Here is a 22,001-nt window from a genome sequence, read left to right as displayed (position 1 = left end):
CATGGAAACACACTTTCTTACAGCACATACAGTTCATATAGATAGCTGGAAAACAAGTTTCAATTGATTTGACTATAAAGCAAACTCAATTCCAAGTAAATTTCACTAAAAGTGAAGCCAATTGGAAACCAATTTGAATCCAGTTGGATGCACAACAGGAATATCGTAATTGCAATTCAAAGAATCATCGTGTGATAAGAGAATTCAATTCGAATGGGATATATGGTATTTCGGGGTATATATATATAGATATATCTTTTATCTATATTGCAATACCAATTGGAGATCAAGGTTATTTAGACAAGGAATTTAATATATATATATTTTACTATTTCAATAAACAATCTATAGTTCTTAAACTTAGTTAAGGAAAATATTATATTAAAAAAATTTATTATTAGTATAGTTAATATTAAGAGAGCTTCATTTTTCAGTTTTCAGTTCTCACTCTCCTTCATTCTCTTCCTAAGTCTCTCTCATCTTTTCTCTCCTACTCTCTTTCTATTGCCATTTTTTATCTCCCTTTTCATTAGCTCCATAAACACAGACCATTTTAGATTTTTTACTTTAATGCAACTCTGATACTTTTCGAGCTTTAAACCATATACATTTTGGAGTTATATAAATATATTGACCATATTAAATTATGTGTTCTATATGCCTTTCAATTTCATTCCAAAGACTCTTTGCACTTGGCTAAGCAATAATGAGATTTGAACTTAGTAAATATTTGCACATCTATATAAATGCATATATACAATCGATTCCCAATAATTCCAAATGATCAGCTCTCAGGTAATCAGCTCTTTTCGATTTACACGAAGTATCGAGAATTATCGGAAACAAATATTTTCGATTTATCAGCTCTTTTCGATTTACACGAAGTATCGAGAATTATCGGAAACAACTATTTTCGATTTATCGAGACTCGACTGTATATATATATATATATATTCCTCTATCCATTTGTATTCAATGTATCAATTTACATTATCCAAAACATATTCCTATTGTTTCAGAATAAATGCCTTCACTTTTATACAGAACTGAATCTAAACCAAATTCAATTAAACTAATCAACATTAAGACGAAATCTAATGTGGATAGAAATATGTGAATAAATTTTATAATATATGCATATGTTTATGTATGTATATGTTTTGTGTATGTATGCATGCGTGCTAGACAAAGAAAAGGCAAAATTTGTTTTGTTAAAAGTAACAATAAAAACCTGTTGTGCACCTGTCAATTGCTGCCTGCTGCAGTCTATTGGGCTATTTAGGCTAAAGCTATTGATTCGCATTTGAATGCAAAAAGATTGAGACAAAGAGAGAGAGAGAGAGAGAGAGATAGCTGTTGTTGACTCCATATGCAATAATTAACAAAATGCAAGCAAATGTTTTTCAATTGGGTCACAATTGCAAAACGTGGCGTATGAGTAATTTACAATATTGCAAACGACAAAAAAATAAAAAAAAAAGAAGCTAAATATATGTAGACACAACTACAAATACAGCCATACCCTATAGGCTATAGCCTATAGCCATAATACCAATTAGAATTGAAATTTGTTTATGGCTATATATGCATACATACATATATAGACATAAGTATATATATATTTATATATATATACTATGTACATATGCCTGGCAGTCAGTATATTGAAACGAGTATCTATCGTTGCTTGCTGCCTTATAAATAGAAACCGCTATGAACACATTGAACTAAGTAAACTGATAAGCGCTAAATAAATACATTTACTCTATGGGGCTCTATGGGCTCTACCGACGGGTTGTGTTCTCGGGGGGTCGGGAGGATCGGGGCACTTGGCACTGGCGGACTGGGGGTCTCAGGTCGATTAGTTGTTGCTCGCGTTCATCCGCCTAACGGAACGTGCCAGCTAGCTGAAAGTGTAATGCCAAAGCTGTACAAAAAAAAAAAAAAATACAAAAACAAAAACAAAACAAAATCTACTCAAAACTCACTTGAAATGCCCTCAGTGCACGAGTCGGGCAAGTGTGAGTGAGTGGGTGGGTGTGGAACGACTATGAAATACCCAGCACATTGTTGTTGTTATTGAGACGACAACGGGTTGGTCAAAAAGCATAAGAAATTACTACAAATATTTTTTATATTTTAAATAAATAAAAAAAAAAAATTAAAAAAAAAAATTGTAATGTAAAAAATTGCAATAGTAATAATAAATAAATACTAATGCTATTTAAATAAGAATTTGGTAACAACATTTTTTTAATTAAAAATATTTAAATATTAAATTTAAAAAATAAATAAATAAATAAATAAAAAATAAAAATAAAATGTAAAAATTTAAAAAAAAGATACAATAGCAGTAGTAAAAATTAGTAAATAAATACTAATACTAATTAAATAAATTAATCAATAAAATATATATGTATATAATAATACAATATATAGTATAAAAAAAATAGTAAATTACAAAATAATAATAATAATAATAAACAAATACTATTAATAATTAAAATTATTAATAAAGTCTATATATAATTTATAATAATGCAAAATAAAAGAAATAATAATGGTAGTAATAATCAAAGCTCTGATAATAAGAAACAAATAATAATAACTTCAAGTTAAAGTTCAAGTTAAAGTTAACTGAGAGTCGACTTGAAGATACCCGGAAAAGTCAGATATACATATAGGAAAGTTATGACATTAAGTGAAATTTGGATATAATTAGCAACAAATGTATAACATTAACATTATACATATACATACATACATATCTACAAATATGGAAAGGTAGAAGCTACTTTAGTTAATGAGTATACATATACATATACCTTATATTAATATATACATATGTAGGCATATGCATATAAATACATATGTATATATTAATATATTCTTACATAGATATGTATATAATAGACTTTGACTGGTATTAGCTGCTGTCGTCTAATCTACTTTGTTTAGTTATTGGAGAATTCCATTATTGTGGCTCAATGACGTCAACTCTATGAGATCGAAGCTAAATATTTATGAGACTCGTCTTCTTCTTCGTTATAAATAGAAATGTCTATAATCAATAAACACAAGCGAGAACAATGTGTGTAGATTTCCGTTCTATACAACAAACAAATAATATCCACTTTTCATCGAAAGTGTTACAGGCTTATTATTACAACATGTGTTAGTTGTATAAGTTAGATTCCATACATAAACCGTTGCTTTAGTATAAAACAGCTATATTACTGTCAATTGCAATCGATAAGATTATATCGATAAATTGATCACATGTTTTAATGCAAAGAACGAAAGTGAGAAGATTCATATACCCTTCGATTCAAATATACCCCAACTATAGCTCCAGCTACAACTCAAATTCCAACTCTGATAAAAAAAACTTAGTCAATTATCGATATCGATATATAAAGCTTGCTTTCCGATATGTGAGCTATGTACGCTGAGCTTGCAGACAGCTTTGGTCACACCTTGTTAATACAAACGCACACACACACACACATGCACTCACTCATATATGCACGCACAAGATTCGAGTGAGTTGTGAGTGAGCCAGCTAGCTACATAGATAAAAGTCAAGCCAGAGAGAGATAGAGCTAGAGCGAGAGAGACCTATATAGTAAGTGAGCCCAAAAAGCCATTTGGTGGCTAAAGGTGGCCATCCTGGATGGAGTGGGGCTCGTCTGCGCCAACACGCAACGGAATTGTTCGAGACTTGAGCAATTATGGTTGAGCCTCTGAGCGAAAAAGAATCGCGAGCAGCCGCAGTCGCAGTCGCCGCCGTCGTCGCAGTAGCAGCAGCAACAAAATTTGAAAGCGTGCGCAAAAAAGAAGCTGCAAAACAAAATTAAATACAAAAGTGCAGAGCAACAAATAAATGGAGTACGAAACAAACAACAGCAAAAGCTCACAAAAAAAATGACAAACAAATGGGGAAAAAATGGAAAAAAAAAGAGCTCGTGTAGGCATCATGCCGACAGCAGCAGCAGCAGCCACAGCAGCCACAGCAGCAGCAACAACTGGAAGAATTCATTCCAGTTCCTGCAGCCGCCGCCCCCGCAGCAGCAGCAGCAGCAGCGACAGTCGTCGTTGTTTTGTTTTTGCTTTATGCATCTTTCGCCTTTTAAATTTCAAATACAATGAGAAAAAAAAATAAAGGTTTTTGGCTCAGACGTTGCGCATTTATTGATTTTTTTTATAACATTTAGTAGCAGTATCTGTTAGACGAGAGCAGAGCAGTCCGCATAGCAACAAGGCTGAAATCCAAATGAACAAGCAGACACGCATACTCGTACATGTGTGTGTATGTGTGCATGAACGCGCACTGCCTCTGGCTGCAGCGGCTGCTGCGCTTGTTGCTGCTGTTGCACTTTTCGTTGAGCACAAAATTTAACAACAGAAAAGATAAAGCAATGGAAATTGGAGATTTAATAATCCACACACACTCACACAAACAAGTATAAGTTAAGGCATTCAGTTGTACAATATACATATGCACATATGCATGTATGTGTGTACAGTTGTGTTAATGAAAATAGTAGTGCTGCACTATATACAACTTACATGAAAAGAAACAAAGTCAAATATAATAATAAAAAAAATTATGTATAAAATCTATAATTTTGTTAATAAAAGAATAAGAGTTAAGCCTTTAAATTTGTCATTGATTGTTTGCAAAATTTTGTGTTTAACACTCAGTAAAATTTCTATTTATATGGACACAGCTGTATGCCCATATGTATGTATGTCTGTCTGTATGTAAAATACATCGCGGCTAGAGGCAATCGTAAAAGCTGCCGACCAACCAGAAAATGTTACAAAAGGAATAACTATTGTTATTGTACTATATACACACATACACATACATATGTATGTGCATGCCTATTTACATACATAATATACTCGAACTGGACTCAACTGTACAAGGCTCAACTACAAAAAGTTTTAAAGGAAAGCGCCCAAGCAGCAGCAACAACAACAACAACAACAAGCAGATGAGACGACCGACCCAAGGCGTAAGCCGTTAAATCTGAAAAGACGATGACAACACAAAGCAACCAAGCGCGCACACACACATATATATACAGTCACAGACAGCAACTACAATGAGCGCATCCAGGCGACAAATTTCAATTTAGTTTCAACTTTCTGTTTGAAATAGCTTTGTATCTAATGCCACAACGTTAAATGCTTTCATACTTAATCTCTTATAGTAGTGTACAAATAATCTGTTATTTATTACTATCTCATTTTCATTGCTAATGTGTCATTGTTTTGATTCAAAATAAAGTAACGACTCATGCTTAAACATTGCTAATTAGCTCATTAGTTTGCAGTTTGCTTTGATTCAGCGCATAACATAAATGACAAACTTGTGGGGTGGATCGATTCGGTTTGACATCCCCAACAGCATAAAAGCTTTTGTATGCTGCAGGGACCAGACAGCAACTGAGCAAAAGCATCTGCGGCCGTGGCCGCGACAGCAACAACAACAGCAACAGCAGCCGCACAAGCAGCAGCAGCTGCTGTTTATTGGTGTGCCTGTGCCTGTGACTGTGAGTGTACATGTATGTGTGTGTATAAGTGAGTGCGCTCACTGTGTGCCTGTGTGCGTGTGTTTATTGGTTGGCTTGCAGCAGCCGCAGTCGCTGCCAATGGTGTCGTCGATGCTGCTGCGAAAGGTACCCGAGGCAGCGAATGCAGCTGACGACAGCGCTGCTTACGCATGTGCGTCGGCTTGGAAACCACTCGAAGCTTCGCCCGTCTCGCAACAGGGCGAAGAGTCTCGACATGCGAAGCGCTCGCTAAAGCTGCTGCTGCTGCGGCTGCTGCAGCAGCTAAAAGTCGTAGCGATTGCCGAAGCTGTCATAACTGTATATACTCGTGTGTATATGTACGTATGTATGTATATGCATACATACGCACGTATGGCAATGGAGTGCAATTTGATAATTTGCTGAAATTAAACATGTAAAAACAAATGAGAATAAAATGTGGGCGAGCCTTTCAACTCCTACGCAGCAGAACACGCGCTTTTTACAAGCCATACAAAAAGGATGGCAGCAACGCAACTATGGCAACCCAGCAGAACCAGAGCGCGTGCAACAGATATAGAGTGAAAGAATAGCGGAGGTGGAAAAATCGGAGGAAGCCGATCAGAGAATCAAAGCTCAAGTTAAAATTAAATACAAACATACATACATATTTGCTTCTAACAGCAAATTGGTTAACGTGTAGCATAGCTCACAGAGGACTGGCAGTGCACTGAGAGAAAGGAGCGTTGAGTAAATAAAATTTTAAATAAATTTAATATAAAAGCTGGAATATTTTTATTTCGCAGAATTTCAAAATAAAAAAAAAATACATACATATATGAAAAAAATGTTATAATTGCATTAATTTTGAAAAAAAAAAATTTTTTTTTAATGTATTTTAATCAAAGTAGATTTAAATACTAGTTATTGGATATGTGTTTATTTGATTAGTATTAATTTTATTATTGTTTTTACATTGTAATATATAAATTGATGTCAACTACAATTTTGCTAGTTAAATAACATATACATATTAGGTATAATGCAGAGTGCAGTTATGCACACACACACACACACACACATCGATACAAGTATTATAATTTGATTTTGTAATGCATTTTTTTGCTTTTAAAGGCAACTGTCAGATGCAAAGCACAGCGCATGACTAATTCGTATTATAGTTATATCTACTTATCCACACATACATACATACATATATATGCATATATACATATACACATCTATACAGAGCTTATCTATTTTGTGTTTTAATACGCAATTCAAGAGTCGCAATACATGCATATAAGGACGTACGAATGAGAGTCACTGACGCAGACCATTCACTCGAGTGCCGCTGCAGGGCTGGGCGGTGCGGTGAGGAGGGATATTTGCGTACATGATGAAGTAAGGAGAGTAAGGAGAATGCGAGTGTGAGCGAGTGAGTGAGAAACTGTTATACTTGCTGCTGTACTCTGTGTGACGCACTGTGCAGAGGCGGCAATGGCGGCGGCTATGACGTACAAGAGATTCTATTTCTTTTTTTTTTCTCGTTTTTTTTCTTGTTTTTGTTTTTGCTTTATTTATTTATTTACTTTTTTTCGTAGGCACTGCCACAGATGCGGCGCAAATGGTGTCCCTGTGTGTGTGTGTCGAAAGGGGTTTTCGCTGCTGCTGCTGCTGCTGCTTCTTCTTCTCCTTATGCTTTGTGCGCTTCTTTTTTTTTTTTTTTAATTTTAACAAGGGGCTACTACAGGCATTCGGCAAAGTGGAAAAAAAATTAAAAAGAATGTTGCTATGCTGTGTCTGTGTGTGTTTGCCTATGTATTTTACATCGGGTGGCTGCGTATACTATATACATACATACATGTATAACGTATATACATATACATAACTCTTGGTTAGTTGATTCGAACAACAAGCGCTGAACGTGGGCATTTCAAGAGGAAAAAACAACAACAAGAACAGCAACATAATATGCACATTAATATTTATATATATGTATGTACGTTATATACATAGGCATATATTTTTGTATGTATGTATATCTTCAGAAAAGCTGCATCTATGTAAGTATTTCAGCTCTTTGCACAAGGTCAGATTCACACGAAATCAGGTGCAACTGCACCAAGGAGAGCAATAATAAAGAGGGATGAAGGACTCACTAAAAGCTATACAATATCCCCGAATACATTTCAAGATCTTTATTAAACCAATTTATATTGTTTTTCTTTTTTTAATATTTATAAAAAAATATATAGAGCTCTATCAATATCTGAATCTATCTGCATGTATCTGTATGTGTATCTGTATCGGTGTCGGTATATATATCCATGTACACCTCCATCTCGATATCTCTCTTTAAAGTTAACTATCTCTTCATCTCTTCCTAATTTGCTCACTTTCTCTCCGATTTCTTTCTTCTTCCTTCATTGCCCTTTCCTTTCCACTTTCCTCAATTTTGTTCTCCCTAGAAAAGATCTGTAGAACTGAATCATATAAATTAGCTCATTCCAGCCCCGATTCCCTACCGAGTCCGATAGTACAACTTTGTTTTTAAGCGTCTTTAGTATACTCATTTAGTTCAGAATAGTTCTTTAATCTACTTGTATACATTTTATCATATGTACATCATAATTCTACTTATAGAACGAAATATGTTAAAGTCTCTTCAAAAATTGACTCCCATCATGTATATATCATATATATATCACACATATTTGATAAATTTGTCATTTAAATGGAACAAAATAGAATGTCTATATGATTAAAGAGAATTAATAAGATAGATATACAAATATGTTTATACATATGTGTAGCTATATAACAGATTTCCTTATCTATTTTCCTTGCTTTCTCGACTATATCGACTACATAATTATGCATATTTTATGGGCCATGTCGAACAGAAAACCTATTTATATAGATATAGATAAGTACGATTTTCGTTCTTTTGTTTGTCGTCCATTATTTGGCAAATGAAAATTGAACAAGCGGCAAAACGGAAATGTGTATCTAGATACACAGGTGTGCCATGTGTTTGGCTCTCTACTCTCTACTGCATTACCTGCGCCATCGAAATGGGTCTAGGGTATAATTTATATATGTATGTATGTATGTATATGTGTATTTATATTTGTTGATCGAATGGAATATATAGCCAAGCTATATGGCCAAGACCGGCCGTCTATATAGTTGGTATAGACTCCAGTTTCTGGGTATTAGACAGGCATACACAAAGACAGGCAAGGGAAACACAAAAATTGGTCTACGCAGGAATGGAGAAACATACTTTTTAATAATGAAAGTAAGATGCTAATTTTTAGTGGAAAAGGATCGCGGTCCTACGTGAGACATCCACAGAACTTAGAATTCGGTCCTAGATATACAAAAAAAACCCTTAAACATAGCGGATCAAGTGTTTTAGTATGAGACTGCTTTTTTGCAAACGCCATCCGTTTGGAAATGTGTTTTATATTCAAATATGGTTCTTTTCTTGAACGGAAAGTGTTCAAATCGAGATGTCTTAAATATTTCCGTACTTTTTGGTCCATTGCTGATATGTTTAGGTCCTTTTTCAGTTGAGTAGCCGGCTTAAAAGGATCCTTTTACTCTCGTAAATGAGACGAGTGACAAGATTTTGGGTCAGAATTCCACTCAATCCGCGCTTTTCATTAATTTTTTTTATGGATTAATGCATTGTGGATCATTTTATTTGAACAACCCATCAAATGACCAACTTTCCTGTGAAAATTTTGAGCCGAAATCAACTTTTTGATGAGTTTGGGTTGTTCGGTGGTGTAATGCTCTTCACGACCCATTTTTTTTGAAAATTTTCACAAATTCTGAAAATTTTTTAATCAAAATAGATATATAACCAACAAATCTCATCAATTAGTGCTTTTGAAGATATTCAAATCTGCGAAAAATATAGATTTTCACTCGAAAAGGGTTAGTGGTGCTATTATTTTTTTCGGCATTTTTACGACTTTTTTGAGAATTTTTTGAATTATATAAAAACGATTAATATTTTTGGGATAATTCTTGCTTGTTGCGATTATTAATTGTTTTCTGCTTATATACAAGAAAAAATTAGATCAATACATTGATAAATGCACCTAGAAGAACTTCTTAAACTTTGCGTTTGCAAGTGGTGCTATTTTATTTTTCGCAACTGTATATCCGCTATTGCTCTTTTGCTCCCTCTCTCTTCCTCTCTCTCCATACACTGTACAAAATAGTTACTTCAAATTGAAATGGAAGGCTCTGGACTTGACTCGACTGGACATCTATATATATAGCTGATTAGGCCTCCAGTTTCTGGTTTTTGGGTATATAAACTTCACCTCTCCCTCTCTCTCTCTCTCTCCCTTTCTCTCACTCTCTGCCTGCATACACTGTAGAAAATAGCAACGTCAATTTGGAGGGGTTGCATATACAATACAAAGAAAACACAGAGAAAAGACGTGCGCGGAGATGGTAATGAAGATGGTTTGCTTAAAACACAACCATAATCAACCCTCGACCAAAAACCAAAACGTAATAGCAACAACAAAGACACTCAAATACTTTGCCCAAAAACGAAAGAAGAAAAAAAAAGAAAAAAAAAAAAAAAAAAAAAAAACTGAAGGGCAAATAAATGAAATTAGATTGGCAAACGCCGTGGCAAATGAGTTGAGCAATATGTGCCAAGGGTTGCAGGTCAACTCAGACTGGGGCCAAAAGGCTGTCAGGGGGTAGAGGGCTGGAATGTGCGGGTGTGGGCTGATGGGGCTGGTGACGACATGTTAATTACGCATTAGATATGTGAAGTTCCGCCGGGTATTTCATGCTGTCAGTCAATAGATACGCAGTATCTGCGGCGCAACAGGCAACAGGGGTTGCTCTTAACGGTACTTAAACTGCGCAGCCGAAATGCCCCACACCAGCTGCAATCAGAGCAGAGCGAGATCAATATGGATCGATCGAAGGTTACAGCATGTACATATATACATCTACTAAATATATATGTACATATATATATTATACGTATTATATACACTCATGGTCAAATTAATAGGTGTGAAATTTTTTTTTTTTTTAAATGGGAATAACGTCTATATTTTTTTCATGTAACTAAAAAATTCAACTTATATTTAAAAATAGACACATCATAGAATAACAACAACAAAAAACAAGTTTAAAAAATAATAATTTTTAGCATAATTTTGGCATACTTCACAAAAAACTCCAAATTTTGATGGCCAGATTAATAGGTGTGCCCAGCAAATTTAAAAAAAAATGAAAAATTTTCAAATATTGTAGAATATTTAGAATATATTTAGATAAGTATGGTTAATACCCTGTATATCCGCCTTTATTCGCAATGACTTTGCTGATTCTTTGGGGCATAGAGGATATTAACTTTCTGCACATTTCCACAGGAATGTTGTACCATTCCTCCCGAATATTTTCCCATAATTGGTTCTTATTGGAGCATCTAGTTTTGGAAAGTCTCCTTTTAAGGTGTCCCCAAAGGTTCTCAATCGGATTGAGATCTGGAGACTGACTTGGCCACTCAATAACGTCAATTCTATTTTCATGCAACCAACCCTTAACTACTCGGGAGCAGTGTTTAGGATCGTTATCCTGTTGAAATTTCCATTTCAGAGGCATGTTGTCGTCGGCATATGGTAGCATAACACTACTCAATATATCCTTATACAGGAATCTATCCATGATGCCGTTAATTCGATGAATCGGACCAACGCCTTGCCACGAAAAGCAGCCCCAAACCATTATGCTGCCTCCTCCGTGCTTAACCGCCTTCTTTGTATATCTAGGATCTAACTCTTTGCCTTTAGGTCTTCGGACATGTAAATTTGAGTCATTCCCAAACAAATTTATTTTCATCTCATCACTCCAGAGAATGTTCCTCCATTTACGCTCTCCCTCTAAACAGTTTGAGCAAAATTAAGCCTCATCCGAATATTTGATTTTCGCAATAGAGGAACCCTGCGAGCAACTCTCCCAGGTAGATTCGAGCTTAATAGCCGTCGACGAATAGTTCGTGCCGATACAACATTGCCCATTTCGATGGCAATCGCTCTCGAAGACTTAAATGGGTCCCTTTTAGCCAAGGTGACTATACGGGAATCCTCTCTTACGGTAGTTTTCCTCCGGGCACCCGGCTTCTTTTTATCTTTTTTTGGTTTTAGAGCATTTGTAACGAAGTTCTCCGATCGTCCCATTAGTGAGGCAATGTATTTATAAGTTTTACCCTCTTCACGAAGCTTGAGAACGAGATTTCTCTCTTCAGCACTGCAGTGAACTCCACGACCCATCTAATTTTATTTAAATGTTGCAAATGAAAATTTTTATGCTTCAATCAAATTATATTCAATAATAATACTACCTTTGCTTACTCAAAAACACTTTAATATTTTAATAATTTTTTGTTTAGTTAAACACACCTATTAATGTGACCAGGTCAATTTTGAGGTAGAGCATGTATAATAGCCAAAACTTTTTAGCGAGTAAATTTTTTGGGGGGATTTACCTATTTTCTTATCAAATAGTGTGGCCATACCTAACAAAAAAAATTTCGTGCTGATAGATGTTGTCATACCGTAATTATTCCAAAATATGCTAGAATCTTTGGGTCACACCTATTAATTTGACCATGAGTGTATATGTATGTATGTATATATGTATGTGTGTGCGTGTGCGTCGCATTCATTGATTGAATTGACATTGAGCTAATCAAGCGAGCTCGAGCCATCAAAACACTTTTCGGTGCTGTCAACACCCATCCCCCCCTCCACCCACTATCGGCCCACTTCCACGCCCACCACACACTACTAAGCTAACCAATTTGTTTACCTCAATTATTTCGTAGGTGTTAAATAAGTAAGAACAATTTCCAAAACACATTCACAGCGCATGGAAAAACACAAAAATCGATCGATGAAAATATGCATTGAACTTTTTTTTTTTTTTTTTTTTTTTTTTTTTGGCAGAGTTCAAATTCTCGAAATGAACATTTCCAGCACATGCCAAACAACATATACAAACATATCTATAGAGTCAATCATATTGTTCATATATGGGGCATATATACATTTTCACATTCGAAATTCTATGTGAACTGTCGTTAGAATTGTTAAGATCGCTATAGATCTACAGAGTAATACTATAATATAGCATATCATATTATGATATATGTCTACTTTAAGCAGTAGCCTAATATGCAATTAAATATTAGAGTATATCTATATATTGCTCTATGTATATTTCACTCCAACTACTTTAGAATTTCGTAATATCCAAAAAATTGTGCAATAGTCGCGTTTGCTTGTGGCTGACTCAATCGCTCAAACGGGTCAGCTGTTGCTAATGGTGGTGGTGGTGGTGCTTGTGGTGCTGCATGTGGTCATGCCCAACCACTCAAATGCAACATATATACATATGTGTACGTATGTATATATATACATATGTAAATACCATTTATAAATACCTATAGGTATAAATAGATTGTCGCTTGCAAGATGAAACATTTGGGTGTATATATTTATGTATATAGTAAGTATTTATGTATATACACACACATATGTATATATACATATTCATTTATTATCGACATTGACATTGAAATACAAATAATACCAAAATGTTATATAGATAAATCACGTATGAATGCAGATAAACAGATCAATACAGATTGTGGCGAAGAAGTAAGGCTATGGATCTATAAAATTTTATAGATTATGTATGTATAAATAATATATGCAAACAAGGTTATTAGATCTATAAAATGATAGGGATTATATATGTAGATATATTAGTTATCGACCTGAAACATTTGTCAGTTTATATTGCAATCCAGCCAGGGGGTTTTCAATCAGACCAAATGAACCGAGTATAATCTATATACTCATTCATAAAATAAAGCGGGTATATTGGTTTTTAAGTTAGTGATGACCACTTGGAGGCATAATAGATGCGAAAAAACTATCATATATCTTACACATTGCAAGTTTTATAGTTGAATCTATACTCCACAGGCTGACTATACTATAATTATTGATTTTGCACAAAGTTGAGCTAAACATGAACGAGTATTATGCCTAAATTCTTGATTGTACAAGATATATAGAGAATATATGTACATATTATCAGGATATCTATGTCTATATATAGAAAGAAATATATATAGATACATATAATATAAAATGCATGAACAAATGATGTTGCAGTTGCAGTTACACACACACACATGGACAGCGAGAGTATTGGGTAAGCGTGACTAACCGAAAAGGTGGATACGTTGCCCTGCGAGAAGGTCGCGCCTTGTATTGCTTTGAGTGTGTGTGTGTGTGTGTGTTTTTTCTTTATTTTTTTTTTGTCCTTCCATTGCGCCCGATTGCCACACCAATGCGAGCGAGAAAGGGGCGAGGAAACAGGAAACCAACTGCTGACGCACACACACACAAACAGACATAGCTGCCTCACACACACAAAGACAGCGAGTGAGAATGAGAATGAAAGAGAAAATGCGAGAAAGAATTGTGTATCTACAGCAAATGTTTATTAAGTCCCTAAATAAAATTTGTCATATCTAAAGTACCTCATCGCTATGACGCACAGCCCGAACATGTTTCGATGACAAGCGGCCAAAGGAATGTCAAATACCAAGAAAAACTATACAGTTTCTGATATATAGAAAATGGAAGTAACTGAGAGATACGTAAGGAAATTTCGTATTATTATGCATTGCATATATTAATACTTTTACTTATAAGTTATATTTGCTTTTTATTTTATTTTATTTTTGTTAATATATTACAAGACTATTCTACACTATATACTATGTAATGTGTACTATATTTAAAAACTAATTTCAGCTTAACAAAAGATTGTATTTGTCATCTATACATCTATCTATCGGTCAATCTATCTAAGAAATTCATTTCGTAAACCTGTTTTGTCACCGCATTACTATCTACAGAATATCTTCCACAAAGTTTTTAAAACATAGTAACACATATAAGCTAATTTAAAAATATAGATTTAAACAAAAAGATATATAGTATATAATAATATATATAAAGTAAACTAATGTAAATACAAACTGTAAGCCGAAGGCCTAAGTAGCCAGCGCTTTAGTTGTTAAGTTAGCTTATAATTTTAATTATAGTTAACTCTTATAAATAAATAAACAAATAATGAAATAAGATAGATCAGATAGATAATCTATCTATCTGTAGGTCTGTCCATTTAACTATTTATCTATCCATCTTCCTATAATTTATAATTTTTATTTACTATCTATCTATCTATCTATCTATCTAACTATCTATCTATCTATCTATCTATCTATCTATCTATCTATCTATCTATCTATCTATCTATCTATCTATCTATCTATCTATCTATCTATCTATCTATCTATCTATCTATCTATCTATCTATGTATCTATCTATCTATCTACCTATCTATATATTTATCTATCTATTTATTTATCTAAGAACATAATTTCATAAACTGTTTTTATCACCGCAATACGATCTTTAGAATTTCAAATAATTTTCAACTTATCCAGCCATCTTTAAAGTTAGTTTAGGCTAATATTCGCTCTATAGACACCATATATATCGTATATATTTCTAGTATAAGAGCATAATGCTTGACTCCCGAATCACGTTAAACTGTAATATTATTGATGAAATACTGAAATATGACAATTTGAAACACTTTCTATACGATATGAACAAAAGGAACTGCGACTAAATATGTTTATATATAATACCTTATATATATATATTTATATATACAATTGGTGATAAGAAACTATTTATGATAACGAGTCTAAATTGGATCATGTCCAATGAATGAATTGAATTAAAGTGACACAAATATACACATATATATATACTGCATAAATATATATGTAAATGTATATATTTGATAACATAGTATAGTTATATATATATATATATATATATATATATATATATATATATATATATATGTACTAATAATTTAGTTGAAGTTCAAGCTCATTCTAATCAGTTTTTCTTTCTATTTCTTTTTCTGTAATCAAACTATGCTAAAAATATATTTTGAAATAGATTAAAAATGAAAACAACTTTAATCTAGATCTATATCGATGCCTTTGATATATTGTATATACATATATTTATTTTTTTGTATTTATTTTTTTTTTATTTTAGAAGTCTCATTGTGCTCGTTAATTTGAATTCACTTTAAATGCACTGTTGAGTATCTCTATCTCTCTCTTTGTCTCTCGCCTCCTCTGTCTCGCTCCTTTGTCTTTTGTGAATTTGTACCTTAGCAACACGAATGGCTTAGCAGCTGCTTTACTTGTAAAAAACAACTGTTGTTGTTGCAGTTGTTCCAGCTCTTCCTCTTGCCACAGTCAATGCATTTGCCGTTTTATGCTTCAGCTGCAGCTTTAGCTGGAATTTGCCTTGATACAAATTCGATTTCTAATTCGAATTTGATCTTTGTACTTTGAAATTCTTGCAATATTCATAATTTATAAAATATTTCTTTGCTACGGAAATATTTTAATTATTTATAAATATATCTATGTATATATAGAAATTTGATTACTAAAATAACTAATTCCATTTCTGGAATTTTTCCTTCAGCAAAATTCATTTTAGGGTGAACCTTGTTCTACAGTGCACCTAATGAACATTTAGTGACCAAGCAGTGTTGCAAAACGCAATGATAAACAATGGCATTCAATTGTGGTGACAAATGTGATTAGGAAGTGGTTTTATAACAATCTTATCGAATGTTTAATTATATTATTATTATTATTATTAATGTGGTTTTTTGTTTTTCGAAATTATTTTGTACTTTTTTTATTATTTTTTTTTTTTTTTTTTGTGACACATTTAAAAAAAACAAACAACTTACATAAAAATCTTTGTAAAACAAATAATAAATGTCATCATCAAGATTGTTGTTGTTGTTGCTGTTGTTGTTGTTGTTGTTGTTGTTGATGCTGCTGTGTTGCAGTTGTTGATGCGTGCTGCTGCTGTTGTTGTTGTTATTATTATTATTACTATTAATGTTGTTGTTGTTGTTGTTGTTATTATTATTATTGTTATTGTTATAGCTGTAGCAATTGTTGTTGTTGTTGCTGTAGCTGCTATAGTTGTTGCAACTGTTGCTGTTGCTGCTTAATTGTTGCAGTTGTTGCTGTTGTTGTTGCTGCTGCAAGTGCAACACTGGCTGTTGTTGCAGTTGTTGCTGTTGCGCGACAGTCGCAAATGTTTGCTGTTGTGGTGGTTGTTGTTGTTGCTGCTGTTGTTGCTGCTGCTGCTGCTGCTGTTGCAATTGATGATGATGCTGCTGCGGTTGCTGATGATGAAGCGATGGCTGATGCTGATGCTGATGCTGGTAATGTTGTTGATAGCTTTGCGCTTGCAATTGCCAATTTTGCATTGCACATGTATATTATATATACATACATAGGCGTCTGTATTTCTTTGTGCATGCGTATGTATTTCTGTGCGCTATATATGTATATTCGTATGCAGCTGGATGTGTGTGCATATACATATAAATACATATACATATGGAGATTATTATTGGGGAAGAACAATTTCTTTGCGCCAACAATTAGTTGAGTGAGACACTGCACAGTAAAAAAAAATTCGTATTCATTAATATTTTAATTTCGCTGTAATTTTGAATTTATTTTTTATATTTTTTTATTTTTATTTTGTAAATAGAAAAAAAAAAACACGCACACACAGACACAAGCGCACGCACGAACTTTAACGTAAACAATAAATAAATTACACTTTTTTTCTCTTTTTTTTTTGTTCTAGTTTTATTACACACACGTTCGCACTCACTCACACTCGCTCGCGCTCTCCGTCGCTCTGCCCCACTCTCTCGTTCACTCACTCTCTTTCTCTCTTGAAAATTTTTCGCAATATTTGTTTTGCACGCACTTTTTTGTTGCTGTTGTTGTTGGTGTTGCCTTTTCTGTTATATTAATTTCAAGTACTGCCTTTGTTTTTCACTCACTTTGTTTTTTATATAGTATTTTTTTATTATTATTTTTATTTTTATTATTCTTTTTATGCGGTGAATTTTATATTTTGAAGCTTGGTTTGCTTAGACTTGAAATGAGCTCAAGGTAAAAATGTTGTATTCAACGACCGAAACGCGACGATGTTAACGGCGACAACAACGATGTTAACGGCGATGACGATGGCCACAGCGACAGCGACGGCAACGGCGACGCTACCGATAACTGCGACGTTAACTGCGACGCTGAGCAGCTGCAGCTGATGGACTCTGTTATAATTTGTTGATCTCTCGCACTCGCACACACACGCAACTCACGCACGCAGGCACTCACTGACACACACACACACACTCACACGCACGCACGCACATATGTATTTGTGCATGCAGAAAGAAGGCTGCAAGTCCCATTGGGCTGTGTTAGCGCGCCCTTAAATTACTCTTTGATATTCAACTTTTTGACACGCTCGCACACACAGGAAAAAAAAGAACGACAAAAATCATTGCCTAGGCACACTGCAAAAATAAATTGTTATTGAATAAAATAAAGTGAAAAAAAAAAAAATAGAACAGTAAACAAAAGAATGCATACACATGTACATACATACATACACACATATGTATATATGTATAGGCATGCATTTATATATGTATAGGCGCATACATTTATAGCTGTATTACAATTAAATTGCCGCAAACAAAAATCGCGCGTTGTTGTTATTGTGTTTGTTATTTTGACTGAATTCAAGCAGCCGACGACGAATGTGTCGCCTCGCAACTGTCGATGACGACGCCACGACGACGTCGACAACAGCAGCAGCGGCCGTAGCAGCTGGCGGCAAGCATGCATGCACACACACAATACACACACACATACGCACGCAGCGTGCAGGCGTTTCGAGAGAGTGCGAGAGAAGCGACACAAGAGAGCACACAGGGCGCTTGTTGTTGCTGTTGTTATTGCCGGTGTATGTTTAATGCTGCTATTCTGCCAGCGTGTTTTTGCCACAGCTCTTTCCCCGTCCCCTTCTGACTTTACACTTGCTTTTGCTTTAGCTGTTGTATTTGATTTTGATTTTGTTTCTGATTTTGCGGCTATTATACATCGCATTGTCATTGTCTCAATTTGACCCTGTATATGCAATACTTAAATACATACATATATACGTGCACACGCACTCAAACACTCACACACAGACAGACACTGGCACATGAGAGCACTGAGTGGCACAACACTAACAACGCAATAACAAAAATAGTCTAACTGTTCTTATTGTCGTTGAGAAAGCGGAAATAAGCGAAGCACAAATTGCAACTAGCCATACGCCAGCCCGAGGCATTCGAGTGCACAGTGGGGCGTTATATGGAATTTTTATAGACAAACAATGATAACACACAGGCACAAGTATATACATATGTATGTATGTATGTAGATATTTGAGTGAAATTTGAATAAAGAAAAATTTTAAACTATTTCAATCCAGCTTTAGCACTGTAAAAATTTTGTGGCAAGTTCTTAACATATATTTATTTTTATTATTATTATATTTTTGATTAGCTAGACTTTTGTAATTTTAGGTACTTTAATAAAATAACTGAATTGATCAGTTTTTTATGTACTATTTAATATAGTGTTGTAGGGGTATAGTTATAGGTGTATATAAAATATCAAATATGTACGATATAGTCTGCATATCAGACTACTATATTATGCCTTCAATAGGATTGTATATATGTGCATATATTCATTTATTTGTGATATATTTAGAGTATATTATATAGTATGCACATCGCACTAATATACCATATATATTGCTATATTTATCATATATGTATATTATATATAAAACTCTAATGTATATATTAAGAGTAAAGCTTTAACACTTTTACAGTTATTTCTTTAGATGGCACCACCATAGAGCTTTGCTCCGAAATATCTACGAAATCTGATTCGTAACTTCTATTGGTTCTATTGTCGCACAGGTATGTATATGTATATGTACATGCATATGTATGTGTATGTGTGTGTGTGTGCTTGTATTTGGGTACGTATAATGTATAATGAATTGTTTAACTGTTGCCATGAACAGCAGCAACAACAAATTGTATCTAAACTTTGGACAGATGAAGCTCCAATAGCTGTATATATAGGTATGTAAACACATACATACATACATAATATTTATATATGTATGCCTGTTTATACATGTGCAGCGTGTGTCGTCAGCGCTTTTGCCGTATCTGTAGGCACAACAACAAAAGCACTTGGCATGCTCGCCTTTAGTACATAATGTATCTGTATCTAAGCAAGCGAGAGCTCTGGGCCAGGCAGCCAAGGCAGGCGGACCGGGCCAGGCCAAGCTAAAAAGTAAATGCTTCTCTTTTGTTGTTGTTGTTGTTTTTTTTTTTTTAACCGGTTGAAGTCATATTTGCCACCGTGGAAGCAGTAGAAGTAGTAACAGACGAAGAATAAGAATATGAAGCAGTAGAAGACCAAGAAGAGGCAACAACACTCGATTGCCCGCTGTGCACGCAAGAGATATTGAGAGATTGAGACATTGAGACATTGACACATTGACTTCCAATGGACAAATACACAAAATACGCTTGTTTAGCTGCTATTTCTGCTATTCTCTTAACTAACTTCAGCCATAAGCTATACGAAATAAGAGACATATGCCCAGATTCGGACAGAGAGCGCAGACCACTTGAAAGCATCTAAAAGTCTCAGTAAACTCGAGATACTAAAAACTCAAGATTTTTAGTGTTTAACCAAGACTATGGGAAACAATATCATTATATACATATAACTTCATAATTAAGAGTTAAATATTCATTAAAAAAACTCTTTTTATCGTTGTCATATATCGATAGATATCTTATAATAACGGTAGTATCTCACTCTTACACAAAATCTTTCCATACATATAAAAGAGCTAAAAATCCTTCAATCTATTGATATAAATATATAAACATACATTATAATAGAAGCAATTGTTTCGAAGCTAATCGATAACGATACACGATTCATAAAGGCAAATCGACAGCTTTAGGCTTTCAATATGGCCTTGCTGAAAACTAAAATCGAATTATCGATCAACTAACGATAGACATGCTAAATCAAGGCGAATCGATATTTTTTTGTGTAATATACTATTAAATAATAACGATATCCAGCTAATATTGACTCGATATTTTGAACTATATATCATCTCATATGACGCTAAAGGTGAAATCGATCCTCAATTGTCTATAAGCTATCGATATACTATTAATACTTATGTCACACATACAAAGCCTTAGCCCTTACAAAATTTATCAACAATTATCGATACATATGCAACACCAATCATCGATAGCACACAGGTGAGCGTCTCTGGCGCCAATCGATATCGATTGCGATTGCGAATGCGATTGCTTTGACGCTAAGCTGTTGAAGCTTGTTATCTAAATACATTAATTGATTCGACTTTTAGCTCGAGATACTTGGGTATATACATATATAGGCGTGTATATACAAGATACGTGTATATGTATGTATGTATATACATATTGTTTATATATTTTACAATGTCATATAGGTCTGTCTATCTTTGCCTTCTATGCCGCTCTTTTGCTTACAAACTCTAGTTCTAACAATCCCCCCTCGCTCTTCCTCACACTCACCCTCTCTCTCTATCTCTCTCTCTATGTATCTCTTTCTTTCTAGCAGCGGAAAAAATAACACACACACACATACAAAGCGAAAAAAATTATGTATACACACGCCAATCGGTTTATATCTGAGATAATATGTAGCTACATATATATGAGTGTCTGTATCTATGGGTGTGTGTGTGTGTGTGTGAAAGGCAACAACGGGGCCAAGCAAAGCGACAAACATTGGTTAGGACGACGACTGGTCGATTAAACCGAGAGCCTGAACTGCCTGAACTGCCTTCACTTGTGCAAGGGACGTCGCGCCACAGGACTGTGGCTGCAGAGGAGCGGGGAGGGGGAGGAGCGGGGAGGTTGGCGAGGGCTGTTACTTCATGCCGCTCCCCACTCTGCCCCTATTCACTTTATGCCATCCTCGCGCACACAAAACGGCTCTTTGATAATTTCTCGCTCATTTTCTGACTCGTCGTGAGTGCAGAAGCATCTTCTTCTTCTTCTTCTTCTTCTTCCTCTGCTGCTGCTGCTGCTGCTTCTTGTTCTTCGCCCAGTGCCCACCTGCCCCCCCAAGCCCCTATGCTTTCAGCTCAGCCCACCCATATATAGTACCTCTGTCTGTGTGTGTGTGTGTGTGTATCTGTTAAATCTCGTATTAATTCTAATAAGAGAGAAAAGTATCTGCATTGATGCTGATGCTGATGCTGCTGACATCTTTCATAGGTACAGTGAGCAACGAGATGACTCCGCACCGTGTTACA

General features: G+C 34.6%; 1 protein-coding gene and 1 long non-coding RNA gene across 2 annotated transcripts in view; both read right to left on the bottom strand.

Annotated features, from left to right (window-relative positions):
• The window catches only part of Tlk (Tousled-like kinase), a 54,849-nt gene extending 36,744 nt beyond the window's left edge, over nt 1-18,105 (bottom strand). Inside the window, exon 1 of the mRNA XM_089474608.1 lies at nt 16,465-18,105. Coding sequence (XP_089330734.1) covers nt 16,465-16,995 — 531 coding nt within the window. The 5' untranslated portion in view covers nt 16,996-18,105. The remainder of the gene's footprint in view (nt 1-16,464) is intronic.
• LOC149268055 (uncharacterized) lies at nt 7,252-16,458 on the bottom strand. The gene is made up of 2 exons (XR_016271120.1): nt 11,932-16,458; nt 7,252-11,860 (listed from the first exon to the last, which is right to left on the bottom strand). It is a non-coding gene; the product is annotated as an uncharacterized LOC149268055 (long non-coding RNA).
• Nucleotides 18,106-22,001: the final 3,896 nt, after the last annotated feature.

This window comes from Drosophila arizonae, chromosome X (genome assembly GCF_054131065.1).
Source record: "Drosophila arizonae isolate 15081-1271.41 chromosome X, UAZ_ARI_1.0, whole genome shotgun sequence".
In the NCBI taxonomy this organism is placed as follows: Eukaryota; Metazoa; Arthropoda; class Insecta; order Diptera; family Drosophilidae; genus Drosophila; species Drosophila arizonae.
Note: the sequence above shows the minus strand (reverse complement) of the source record. Positions and strands in the feature narration are given on the sequence as shown.